General features: G+C 40.7%; 1 protein-coding gene across 4 annotated transcripts in view; it reads right to left on the reverse strand.

Annotated features, from left to right (window-relative positions):
* Positions 1–14245, reverse strand: part of LOC137429862 (uncharacterized) — a 106462-nt gene that overhangs the window by 66864 nt on the left and 25353 nt on the right. For 2 of the 4 annotated variants that reach the window (XM_078779923.1, XM_078779924.1), the window contains 3 exons: positions 8041–8140; positions 5014–5136; positions 2110–2232 (listed from right to left, as the gene is read on the reverse strand). In XM_078779923.1, the coding sequence (XP_078636049.1) occupies positions 2110–2232; positions 5014–5136; positions 8041–8080 (286 nt within the window). In that variant the 5' untranslated portion in view covers positions 8081–8140. The remainder of the gene's footprint in view (positions 1–2109; positions 2233–5013; positions 5137–8040; positions 8141–14245) is intronic. The other 2 variants (XM_068120179.2, XM_068120178.2) reach the window with 1 other exon arrangement.

Below are 14245 nucleotides of genomic sequence, written 5' to 3' on the forward strand. Positions count from 1 at the left end.
GGGAAGGACACAGACACAACATTTGAGAGCAGCGACAATGGGAGAAATGTGGGAGGGGGAGGTGGGAGAGGTATAAAACATATGAACACTGCAAGGACCTCCAGGAAAGAAGTTGGAATTTCAAAAAAAAGAAGAAAAAAAAAAGTATCTTGGGTGAATTAGCGGGGGTAGAAAAGATCAAGGTTTTGGATGGGGGAAGATAAGAGATGGTGGTGAACAGCTGTTTTAAAGACCTGGAGGGAGGAGTGGGATTGAAGGGAGTGGGGGAGTTTGTTCCAGAGGTGGGAGAAAAGGGGAATGAAGGAGTGAAGGTGAGCAGAGAGCCTAGATTTTGGCAGTTTAACCATAAGAGGGTTGCTGGCAGATCTTGTGCGACCTGTAGGAATATTTGGGGGACAGAGCACAGAGAGAGCTGGGGGAGCAAGGCCGGAGAGGAGTCGGTGACAGAAAGACCACCTACCTGCCTGCGGTGAGTGCGTGAAAGGCCCTCAGAATTAGCTTCATCGCGGGAGATTCCAATGATTCTGAAAGCTTTGGTTTCAACAGCGTGAAGCCGAGCTAGGTGTGAGGCAGGAGCACCAGCCCATAGGGGAGAACAGTATTCCATTGAGCTGTGGATGAAAGCCTTGTATGTGGTGAGGAGCTCAGGTGTGCCTAGGAAGGACTTCGCACGACGGAGGATGCCCAGTCGGCGACTGGCTTTGGAGGCCAGCTTGGAAATGTGGTTTTCCCAAGAAAGATCATGGCAGATAGTGAGACCCAAAAGCTTGAGCGACAGAACTTCTTGGAGAGGATTGTTGAGAACGTAGATGGGAGGGTTGTCCAGTCGATCTTTTCGGAGAGACAGAGTAAGAGTGTGAGATTTGTCAGGATTGAAAGACACGTTCCACTTGTTTGACTAGTCTGTGATTTTGTCCAGGTCTTCAGAGAGTGAGGAGGCTGCAGACTGCCGATCTGAGGGAAGAGGAATGGAGCGGCAGAGAGTGGAGTCATCAGCAAAGAGATAGAGAGGATTTTCCAGAGAGTCGGAGAGATCATTGATAAAGACCAGAAAAAGCACAGGGCCCAGAACACTGCCTTGGGGAACTCCAGCCTGAACAGGAAGGGGAGATGAGAGAAATCCATTCAGGGCCACACGTTGACTACGACCAGAGAGGAAGTCCGCAAGCCATGCATGGAGATTTCCATGGATCTTTTTGTTCTGCACAAAGGGTAATGCAACGTTAGCCTCTCCTTGTTCCTCACAGCGGTAAACTTGTGCTTTCTCAACTCATATTTGGAAAAATCCATTATACACTATTATTAACAATGACTTGTTGAATCCCAATCGGCTTTGAATAGTAGAGGCATTGGAACAAATGTACAAATACTATTTTCTCTGAATCCCATGCTGCATCCCCTGCCCACCACCTTCCTCAATGCTGACATGATTATAATCTCTGAATCCTGTGCTATTTCCTCTCTTAATCACAACATTTAATTTAGTTGTTTCATTAACCATGTGATGTTCTTACTTGTATTTGGGGAAGATATGTCTCTCTTTGTGGAACTAGATCAGCAATAACATTAAACTCCTGGCACTTGAAGTAATGCAGTGGCTCAAGATGAGTTAACTGTGAGAGGATAATCTCCAAAAAAACATCTGTGGGTGATTTTGTGCTCTTTAAATGGTTCGCACTACAAATACGCTGTTCACACCAGAATTATGTCCACCGTCCGATGGGGTCAGCATTAGAGAATGCTTGGCCCAACTATTTAATCAACCGATTGCATGGCCAGGCCCGATATTCGACTGAAGACTACTTTGGCAGGAATTTGAAGTTTGTTCAATTTTACGGCGATAACTCACCTACTCCTCACAAAACACAGTAAGATATTTAATCTCCACGAACGAATGCGAGCAGTGTCACTGATCAGGAATGTACTGGAATGCAATCCAAATTTCATCACACCAAGGTTCAGCCTTTTAAAATTGGATGCAGAATAAGCACATCTTTTCTCACATAATACACGTACCTATAATTCCAATATAAAGGATGCAATTCACGAAAAGGAACAAAGTTACATGTTTTGCTGTGATGTAGCAATTTATTTGAAATTCACACAAACCTGGATCAATACTTGAAGCAATGCTGGATTCCTGTGCTGATGCAACTTCTAGCTCTTTCATAGGAACAAAAGATTTGTGGGTGTTTTGAGCAATATCAGTTGCCTCTTCTGGATCATCTTCAACTACACACAGTTCCACATTAAGACACATAAATGTTAAAATCCACACAGAATCAAGAAGTTTTGCACATTAAAACTCAAACAATAAATCAACTTTAAAATAATACATTGTTAAACAATAAAAAATAACCTTGCCATTATAAACCAAGACCGAAAGTCTAACAGCGGCATAGCCGAACTTGTTTGATACTTTAGTTGAAGAGGATAGTCTGACCTGGGTGGGGATACCAGTTAGCAAATAATGTAAGTATTAAATTTTTTTGATGTCCTGTAAATCTCTAAGCTCTGTCACCATGGAAATGAAGAAATTGCATTGAGACACTGGTTTATTCTATATGTTTTGAGTCAACAATGAACCAACCATACACCGCTTCAATCCAGTAACTTCCCAGTCACGACAAAAGGATTGCAGTGTTACGATTATATTTACGATATAACTTATTATTAACGTTATTATTATTATTACGGAGACAACGTTACTGTATTAATAAACTGAGGATAATTCCTTTACGATACATAAATGTTAACATCCACACAGAATCACATGAAAACTTCTTTTTTTTTTGGATACAAGATCGAGGCTCGTGAAAGAGCTAACATTAATCACACAAAAAGTCAAACCGACACACAAAACACAAAAAATAAGGGGAGCGGCAGACAAGATGGGTAGAGAGGGGGAAGGACACAGACACAACATTTGAGAGCAGCGACAATGGGAGAAATGTGGGAGGGGGAGGTGGGAGAGGTATAAAACATATGAACACTGCAAGGACCTCCAGGAAAGAAGTTGGAATTTCAAAAAAAAGAAGAAAAAAAAAAGTATCTTGGGTGAATTAGCGGGGGTAGAAAAGATCAAGGTTTTGGATGGGGGAAGATAAGAGATGGTGGTGAACAGCTGTTTTAAAGACCTGGAGGGAGGAGTGGGATTGAAGGGAGTGGGGGAGTTTGTTCCAGAGGTGGGAGAAAAGGGGAATGAAGGAGTGAAGGTGAGCAGAGAGCCTAGATTTTGGCAGTTTAACCATAAGAGGGTTGCTGGCAGATCTTGTGCGACCTGTAGGAATATTTGGGGGACAGAGCACAGAGAGAGCTGGGGGAGCAAGGCCGGAGAGGAGTCGGTGACAGAAAGACCACCTACCTGCCTGCGGTGAGTGCGTGAAAGGCCCTCAGAATTAGCTTCATCGCGGGAGATTCCAATGATTCTGAAAGCTTTGGTTTCAACAGCGTGAAGCCGAGCTAGGTGTGAGGCAGGAGCACCAGCCCATAGGGGAGAACAGTATTCCATTGAGCTGTGGATGAAAGCCTTGTATGTGGTGAGGAGCTCAGGTGTGCCTAGGAAGGACTTCGCACGACGGAGGATGCCCAGTCGGCGACTGGCTTTGGAGGCCAGCTTGGAAATGTGGTTTTCCCAAGAAAGATCATGGCAGATAGTGAGACCCAAAAGCTTGAGCGACAGAACTTCTTGGAGAGGATTGTTGAGAACGTAGATGGGAGGGTTGTCCAGTCGATCTTTTCGGAGAGACAGAGTAAGAGTGTGAGATTTGTCAGGATTGAAAGACACGTTCCACTTGTTTGACTAGTCTGTGATTTTGTCCAGGTCTTCAGAGAGTGAGGAGGCTGCAGACTGCCGATCTGAGGGAAGAGGAATGGAGCGGCAGAGAGTGGAGTCATCAGCAAAGAGATAGAGAGGATTTTCCAGAGAGTCGGAGAGATCATTGATAAAGACCAGAAAAAGCACAGGGCCCAGAACACTGCCTTGGGGAACTCCAGCCTGAACAGGAAGGGGAGATGAGAGAAATCCATTCAGGGCCACACGTTGACTACGACCAGAGAGGAAGTCCGCAAGCCATGCATGGAGATTTCCATGGATCTTTTTGTTCTGCACAAAGGGTAATGCAACGTTAGCCTCTCCTTGTTCCTCACAGCGGTAAACTTGTGCTTTCTCAACTCATATTTGGAAAAATCCATTATACACTATTATTAACAATGACTTGTTGAATCCCAATCGGCTTTGAATAGTAGAGGCATTGGAACAAATGTACAAATACTATTTTCTCTGAATCCCATGCTGCATCCCCTGCCCACCACCTTCCTCAATGCTGACATGATTATAATCTCTGAATCCTGTGCTATTTCCTCTCTTAATCACAACATTTAATTTAGTTGTTTCATTAACCATGTGATGTTCTTACTTGTATTTGGGGAAGATATGTCTCTCTTTGTGGAACTAGATCAGCAATAACATTAAACTCCTGGCACTTGAAGTAATGCAGTGGCTCAAGATGAGTTAACTGTGAGAGGATAATCTCCAAAAAAACATCTGTGGGTGATTTTGTGCTCTTTAAATGGTTCGCACTACAAATACGCTGTTCACACCAGAATTATGTCCACCGTCCGATGGGGTCAGCATTAGAGAATGCTTGGCCCAACTATTTAATCAACCGATTGCATGGCCAGGCCCGATATTCGACTGAAGACTACTTTGGCAGGAATTTGAAGTTTGTTCAATTTTACGGCGATAACTCACCTACTCCTCACAAAACACAGTAAGATATTTAATCTCCACGAACGAATGCGAGCAGTGTCACTGATCAGGAATGTACTGGAATGCAATCCAAATTTCATCACACCAAGGTTCAGCCTTTTAAAATTGGATGCAGAATAAGCACATCTTTTCTCACATAATACACGTACCTATAATTCCAATATAAAGGATGCAATTCACGAAAAGGAACAAAGTTACATGTTTTGCTGTGATGTAGCAATTTATTTGAAATTCACACAAACCTGGATCAATACTTGAAGCAATGCTGGATTCCTGTGCTGATGCAACTTCTAGCTCTTTCATAGGAACAAAAGATTTGTGGGTGTTTTGAGCAATATCAGTTGCCTCTTCTGGATCATCTTCAACTACACACAGTTCCACATTAAGACACATAAATGTTAAAATCCACACAGAATCAAGAAGTTTTGCACATTAAAACTCAAACAATAAATCAACTTTAAAATAATACATTGTTAAACAATAAAAAATAACCTTGCCATTATAAACCAAGACCGAAAGTCTAACAGCGGCATAGCCGGACTTGTTTGATACTTTAGTTGAAGAGGATAGTCTGACCTGGGTGGGGATACCAGTTAGCAAATAATGTAAGTATTAAATTTTTTTGATGTCCTGTAAATCTCTAAGCTCTGTCACCATGGAAATGAAGAAATTGCATTGAGACACTGGTTTATTCTATATGTTTTGAGTCAACAATGAACCAACCATACACCGCTTCAATCCAGTAACTTCCCAGTCACGACAAAAGGATTGCAGTGTTACGATTATATTTACGATATAACTTATTATTAACGTTATTATTATTATTACGGAGACAACGTTACTGTATTAATAAACTGAGGATAATTCCTTTACGATACATAAATGTTAACATCCACACAGAATCACATGAAAACTTCTTTTTTTTTTGGATACAAGATCGAGGCTCGTGAAAGAGCTAACATTAATCACACAAAAGGTCAAACCGACACACAAAACACAAAAAATAAGGGGAGCGGCAGACAAGATGGGTAGAGAGGGGGAAGGACACAGACACAACATTTGAGAGCAGCGACAACGGGAGAAATGTGGGAGGGGGAGGGCTTTGGGGGAGGTGGGAGAGGTATAAAACATATGAACACTGCAAGGACCTCCAGGAAAGAAGTTGGAATTTCAAAAAAAAGAAGAAAAAAAAAAGTATCTTGGGTGAATTAGCGGGGGTAGAAAAGATCAAGGTTTTGGATGGGGGAAGATAAGAGATGGTGGTGAACAGCTGTTTTAAAGACCTGGAGGGAGGAGTGGGATTGAAGGGAGTGGGGGAGTTTGTTCCAGAGGTGGGAGAAAAGGGGAATGAAGGAGTGAAGGTGAGCAGAGAGCCTAGATTTTGGCAGTTTAACCATAAGAGGGTTGCTGGCAGATCTTGTGCGACCTGTAGGAATATTGGGGGGACAGAGCACAGAGAGAGCTGGGGGAGCAAGGCCGGAGAGGAGTCGGTAGAAGACAGAAAGACCACCAACCTGCCTGCGGTGAGTGAGTGAAATGCCCTCGGGGTTAGCTTCATCGCAGGAGATTCCAATGATTCTGAAAGCTTTGATTTCAACAACTTAAACAATAAATCAACTTTACAATAATACATTGTTAAACAATAAAAAGAACCTTACCATTGTAAAACAAAAAAGAAGAAAACTCAAAGTTATTAGTCATAAACAATTTCCATGTATGGTACAATCCTTCCACCAATAGGATGGTGTTTGTTTTGTACTTCACCACAATAGTAAATTCAGTAAATGTTCAGTTCAGTAAATTCAGTAAATAAGGTGTTCAATAAATAAGGTAAATTCAGTAAGTAAGGTGTTCAGTAAATTGCAGCTGGTAAAACGTATGACCATATTATTTTTTTGAATTAAAAAAAATCCACTGATATTCTTGATGGACGGTGAAGAAATCATCTGAACAAGACTCGTTGACAGCAATCATACTATCTACAGGGTGTCCATAAAGTCATTGTGCAAATTTGAACTTTTACAACTTTTCATGTGCACATGATAGAAACAAACTGTAAATCACATAATATGAAAGTATAATTCATAAAGTTTGGTTCATGATAATATTAAAGTTGTTGATATTGCTGTTGTTAGATACACAATTCCTCTTAGTATGAGGAAACTCCTCCATCAGTGGTAAAGGCAACCACCACCATTACCATATTTGAGGGACAGAAATACCTTAGGAAGTCTAGCAACAAAAAGATTCTCTAAAATCAATATCTGGTGTTCTCTCAGGAGTCATCATTGTCCTTTCTTTTTTTTGGGACTGTCAATGGTGAATGTTACTTCGCAATGTCATAGAAGTTATTTTTCTTTTCTCTGTATGACAGTAATATATCTTTCACACATCACCTTGTACCAACAAGATTCAGCTCCCTGCCACTGTGTTTCAATTGTGACATGGTTCTTGATTGATGTCTTCCTAGCCAAGTGAATTGGTAGCCGTGGACCAATTGCTTGGCCACCTTGTTTGCCTGACCTGTCCCCCATTGGACTACATTTTAGGGGCTTTGTAAAACGGTTGTTCACTCATTAAACCATATTCTTTGGATGAACATAGTGTTACGATCATAAATGCAATTCATGAAGTTATTCAGCAGTTGGTGGTTGTACTTGGGGTGTGCATGGTTATACTAAGATGGGATGGCCACCCTCAACTTAAAGTTGCCGTTGTGTGGCTTGCTTATGGAATGGTTGTTTCCAGTGAAGGAAAAACACATTGGGTCACTGAGGTGAGTCCTACAAAAAACAAAAACAGTCCTTCAAAACATCATTACTGCAATATTTAGCTGAAAAGTTTTCAGAAATAAAAATAAAAAAGCAAAAAATAGTGGAAGGCAAACATTGGCTAGAAAAAGCTATGTCACATACCAGAGTTCATATTTACTGTGCCATTATTAGGTTGGAGGATATTGTCATCATCTACCCTGATCCCATACACTATTCGTGCTAGGCAATTAAGCATTTCTAACACCACAATGTGTGGATGAAGATTTCAACAAATGTTGTTTCTGGGCACAGCGAGAAAGCTGTTAACCTACACGATCAAGCATTGGACAGAAAATGTGGGCCAAAGAAGAACCTGCAAGTTGGATAACTCACACCTTCACACAGCATTCCTAAAATCGGTGGAACTCTGCGTACATTGCAAAATAAAACCCTTTTTGCACGTGAGGAGCTCAGCTCTCAATGAAAGTGACCTGTGACAGGCTCGAAGCAACTTACTTCTCTTAACACCCATCTCCATCACTTTGGCTTGGGTCATTTTTGGTCTCAGGCCCGACGACTGCAGCCACCGTAAGAAAGTCTCTGTTTAAGTCATGACCTGTTGGAGACACAGAACACCACTCACAAAAACAAAGGTTCCACATGTCTTCTTGACAAATGCTCTTATACATCACAATCATTGCCACCTTCGGCTAAATGTACATTGGGGAATTCTTTGAACCCGATACAGTCCTCAAATTAGTCCAAGAAAAGCATTAAACAAAAAAACAGTACAAGACCATATACAGTCACATGAAAAAGTAAGTACACCCCATGTAAAGTTTTGACTTTTTCAACATATTTCAACATACAGCTAGTTGATCTTCATTTCAACAATATTGATAGATAAAGGTGATATAATATAACAAATATCATGAAACATTTACATTTCGTAGTCCATTGTATAATTTAAATAAACATAAATGCAAATTTCGCATGTGCAAAAAGTAAGTACACCCCTACATTTATCACTACTTCAAATATCTAAAATTAGAATCAGGTGCACCAGCTCAGGTGCAAATAATTAGAACATCGTTAGAGAGGAGGAACCTGTCTTATTTAAACGTCAGACATTTAGTTTGGTTTGCTCTTTGTTGTTGAAGTGTGCGGCGTCACCGTGCCTAGATCAAAAGAGCTCTCTGAGGCCTTCAGAAAGAAGGTTATAGATGCCTATGAGTCTGGGAAGGGATTTTAAAAATCTCCAAACAATTTGAAATCAATCATTCGACTATCCGGAAGATCATCTACAAGTGGAGAAGATTCCAAACAACTGCCAACTTGTTCAGGGCAGGCCGCCCTAGCAAGTTCAGCCCGAGAGCAGACCGCAAGATGCTGAAAGATGTCTCTAAGAACCCCAGAATGTCATCACGAATGTCATACAGGTAGCTCTTGCCACTGTTGATGTCAAATTGCACGAGTCTACCATTAGAAAGAGGCTGCACAAATTTGATCTACATGGGAGGTGTGCCAGGAGGAAACCTTTGCTGTCCAGAAAGAACATCAGGGCAAGACTAAAGTTTGCCAATGAACACCTAGGCAAAAACCAGCACTTCTGGAACAATGTGCTCTGGACAGATGAGTCAAAGGTAGAGCTATTTGGCCATAGTACCAGAAGACATGTTTGGTGAAAAACCAAAGACAGCACTTGATCACAAGAACCTGATACCAACTGTAAAGCATGGTGGTGGAAATATTATGGTTTGGGGGCAGCTTTGCTGCATCAGGGCCTGGGCAGCTCACCATCATATAATCCACTATGAATTCTTCATTGTATCAGAGGGTGCTTGAGGATAATGTGAGGCCATCTGTCGGAAAGTTGAAGCTCAACCGAAGGTAGACCATGTAACATGACAATGACCCTAAACATGCCAGTAAATCCACCAAGGAATGGCTGAAAAGAAAGAAATGGAGGGTTCTGGAATGGCCAAGTCAAAGCCCAGATCTAAATCCCATCGAGATGTTATGGGGGGATTTGAAACGAGCTGTGCATGCAAGAAACCCCTCAAACATTGCACAGCTGAAATCATTCTGCATGGAGGAGTGGGCAAAAATTTCTCCCAGTCGATGTCAGAGACTGGTAGACAGTTATAAGAAACGCCTACTTGAGGTTGTTTCTGCCAAAGGGCGCAATACCACCTATTAGAGCCAAGGGTGTACTTTGTTTTTCCACAGAAGGAAATGGCATTTCTGTTAATTTTTTGTTGAATAAATTATTGCAATGTCAATTTTGCATTGTTTTTTGTTCAATTAGATCACCTTTATCTATAGATACTGTTTAAATGAAGATCAAATATTGATATGTGCACATATGTTAAAAAGATTTTAAAAAACATTTCATGGGGTGTACTTACTTTTTCCACATGCGAAATTTGCATTTATGTTTATTTGTTTATTAAAATTATACAATGGACTACAAAATGTAAATGTTTCATGATATTTGTTATATTATATCACCTTTATCTATCAATATTGTTGAAATGAAGATCAAATAGCTGTATGTTGAAATATGTTGAAAAAGTCAAAACTTTACATGGGGTGTCCTTACTTTTTCACGTGACTGTATACAACAACAACAACAACATGCATTTTAAGGCCATTTTCCCTGCTAGAGCAGGGGTTAGCCTTGCGGTCCCCATGACAATCTTCTCCATTTTGCCCTATTTTCTGCATCTTTCCTTGTTAACCCCCTTGCCCACATTTCTTCTTCCACCATCTTTAGCCAAGTCTTTCTCGGTCTTCCCCGTCCTCTACTTCCTTCTACATTCATTTCCATCACTCTTCTCAACCAGTCACTTTCATCCTTCCTTCTCAATCTGTATCTAAATACTGTATCTAAATACTGTACAATGTGACTGTATCTAAATAGAAAATGCATTTGTATGTTTGCTTACAATTTATAGGGAGCTCTTCTTGTAAAACGAAATGCATTTGTTCACACATATTGGGCTCGTGCTTGGACATGTCTTGCATTGATTGTTCTTTAGTGTGCAACATACAGAGTTAATTCCACCATAATTCTGATGAACTATTTCATCATTGTCCAAAAGTTCAATTGAAAGTACGAGAAACACCCACTCCCAATGGGAACGGCCCTATGAGCAATCTTGGTCCAAGTGTGCAACACGTTCTTCTGATACATCCCTTTATTTGGGCGGTGTATAGGCAACCGACCGCTGCCTCACTCATTCCCGAAAATAGAAAAATAACTCGTGTTACATATATGAAGCAAAATATGCGTACTGCTTATGTGCATATTTAATATATTGTGCTTATATATCTTGGATAATTCCAATTGCCCCCCACCTCCCTAAAGGAAGAAAATGGCAAGATGGGTGTAAAAAAAAATTAAAAACTTGATGGAATCAAACGAAACTTGCACAGGCAAAACCTGAAAGTGCCTTCATTAATCCCTGAAGGTTTCAGCTCCTAAGTCAAATCCTCTTCGAGGAGTAGATGGAACATACACACATAATCAGAAGAACAACATACATGCATGCACACATGTATACAGCATACTTTCCTTCCATTACATGTAGATACCCTCCTCCAACCACAAAAGGTTTAAATCATTGAATGCACACAAAATGTCATAAAACTTAATTGTGATATTTTCCACAAAAATTGCACTCCAATCTTTTGTTGTTTTATCGGTCTAACTGGCATTTGTCAATTTCAATCCACATTCATGTGTTTGGGTCAGCTACATGTGCAGGTAAGAAATAGAAAGTAGAATTTGACATGAATACAGCAATGGATATGCCTCTGCCCACGTTAGACGTCGGTCCACTTATGTTTGATCTCAATTAAAGGTCCCTTGAGAGTGTTCAAGCATGATAGAGAGGGCGAGAGAGGAAGAGAGGGAGAAAATGTCTTATTATTGTAGCAACACAGATTTTCAATTAAAGGGCACTTGACCTTAGTCCTTTGACCCTTTGAACCCAAAATGTAATCAATATCTTGGTATTACATTCCATAGTTGTACCACGTTTGGTGAAAATCTTTTCTGTTGTTCACAAGTTATCACGGTAACGAAAATCTGCTACTTTAAGCTAAAGGTCACATGACCTTTGACCTTTGCACCAAAAATGCCATTAGTTGATCTTTGCATCGTAATAACCTTATTACCATGTTACCTTGGTCATACCATAACCTTGGTACCATCATAATAACTTTGGAACCATCATAATCGGTCATGGACATCTGGTACTTTCAGCTAAGGACACATGACCTTTGAGCCTTTGAACCAAAATAAAATCAGTTCACCTTTGTTTGTACCAAGTTTGTTAAAAAAATCCCTTCAGTGGTTCACAAGTTATCAAGGCAACAAAAATTGATCGTGGACGGACGGAAGAATGGACAGACATAAGCACAGACGGACAGCAGGAAGGACAGTTGGGCACAGCCATAATGCCTCTGGTGCCTTCGGTGGTGGAGGCTTGAAAAAATTTTTTTTTACATGAGTGAGGTTTGTGGAGGCGCAAGGTATAACTAACTGGCAGTGGCACAAACAACGCAAATAACAAACAGGAAAAGAGGAGAGGGAGGAAGGGATGAAACTGAAAAAAACTCGAGATTTCATAGAACACCTTATTCCGCGGTCTTGAGAAACAAGGACATAGGCGGAGTCTACGAGCAGCAAATTTGATTGGTCGTGATGAGGTAAAATGCCGTAATATTTTGTCCAATTAGTACGGAACGGAAGGGTTCTAAAAGTGCCAAAAAGGTGATGTGTGTTCTACAGTGCTCAAGTATGTAATTCGATTGAAATAAAATCACGATCTTTAACACGTTGACTACCAACTAACTCCATTTGTATACACCACTCCCATTTGCCAAGCATGCATGTGCATATACTTTGTTTAAAATTTTACCCTTCTATATATGAATGAATGAATGAATGAATGAATGAATGAATGATCGTTTTAAACCCATTTTCCCCACTAGAGCAGGGGTTAGCCTTGCGGGCCCCATGACAATCATGGTTCCCTGTTTGAGGCAATGTTTTTATGGCCGGATGCCATTCCTGGCGCCAACCCTTAGTCGCCTCTTACGATGCGCAGGGATACGGTGTACCTATTCTAAACCGGGGTACACACCAGGATCATTCATCCCAGCAAGCTGGTACTCAATTTGCCGACCTCGGAAGGATGACAGGCTGAGTCAACCCCCCTGGCATTAATTACAGCGATTGACCGGGATTCGAACCCAGGATCCTAGGATCCCAAGCCGGCACCCTAACCGCTAAGCCAACACCAGGCTTAATATACTTAATAATATACTTAATTAATCGCTAATAATTAAATAACTCCTCAATTAATTGATTAATCAAAAAACAAAAAATACAGTTTTTTGAGCAACTATAAGTTAATGTCTTATCCATTGGTAGGGAAACCCCACGTCACGACAAAAGTTGATGCTGGCAGTAGGACAAGGTTTTCAATTCCATATGCCAAGTACAAGTTATCTTGCAGGACTATTTTTTATCACTGAATCAATGTCGGTATTACGTCATTGCTAAAGGGAGATTCTGTGCTGAGTACCAAATGCTTTTTATTTTTTGCTGCTGTCATTACCCTTCAAAATGTCACGTGTGATGCGCAGATGAGGTGGTAAAACTTCTCATGGAGACTGATAATGATGGTCATGATTATTGGATCGATTTTTGTTCACCGAACTGCCAGCAGATAGTTTGTTGCATTATCTGGCACAGCAGCATATTCTGTTTACAATACAATAGCGTAATCTTTTCTACAAGAATACTCGTACTGGCAGAATCTGGTACACCCAGCACTACGAGTATACTTGTAGTCGGCAGTCAACGTGTTAAAGGTCGTAGAAAAAAAGTGTTTGACATTTACTGCCATTGATGCAGCTTTTTGCACTACCTTATTTAACACGTTACATTAGTTATTCTTGCCTGTCATTTGTGTCCTTCATGACGTCTTTAAAAAAAACGAAATATCTTGTTTGGAATGATTTTCATTTTTTTTTTGACTGCCAGGCAGCAGACATCTCACTCCTCTCTGCGCATTCACAATTGGGATGAATACAGAGGCAACGTACTGCTAAAACTCCATGTTCGTTTTCTGATTGATATTCCGATTCGTGTTCAAAATATAACAATCAGTTTGAATCGTTCTTACTCGATCATAAACTGATGTTTGTTGACAGACAGACAGATAGACAGAAGTGAACCAATTGCTTAATCCCACTTTTCACTTCACATGCGTGGGGTAACAAGTAAAATGGTTGAGATAGGAATGGTTAATGCCTCTAATAAAGATCATGGGTCAGAATTGGGGATGACAAGAGAAGGCGGTGTCCTGCTTGCTCGAAGCCCTGGAGGGAAGAAAGCAGCAGAATATCCATGTGAAATAGGTTTCATAGACAGAAGTGAGGAATAAAATAGTTGAGATGTACAGTCAGCCTGGATTAGGAAGTTTAACCTGTAGGGGTTTACGGGAAGAACTTTTGCATCCTGAAGTTGCAGGAGAGGATCTAAAATTAAGAGAGCAGAGAAAGGCAGAGCAATATTGGAGAATAGATGGAAGAAAACAAAGCCCACTCGACCCTCCTGTGATGCAACAGCAACATTGTGGACTTTGTGCTTCGACCTGATTACAAGAGATTCCAATAATTTTGAGAGCTTTAGATTCCACATAAT

This window comes from Myxine glutinosa, chromosome 6 (assembly GCF_964187855.1).
Source record: "Myxine glutinosa chromosome 6, kmMyxGlut1.1, whole genome shotgun sequence".
NCBI lineage: Eukaryota > Metazoa > Chordata > Myxini > Myxiniformes > Myxinidae > Myxine > Myxine glutinosa.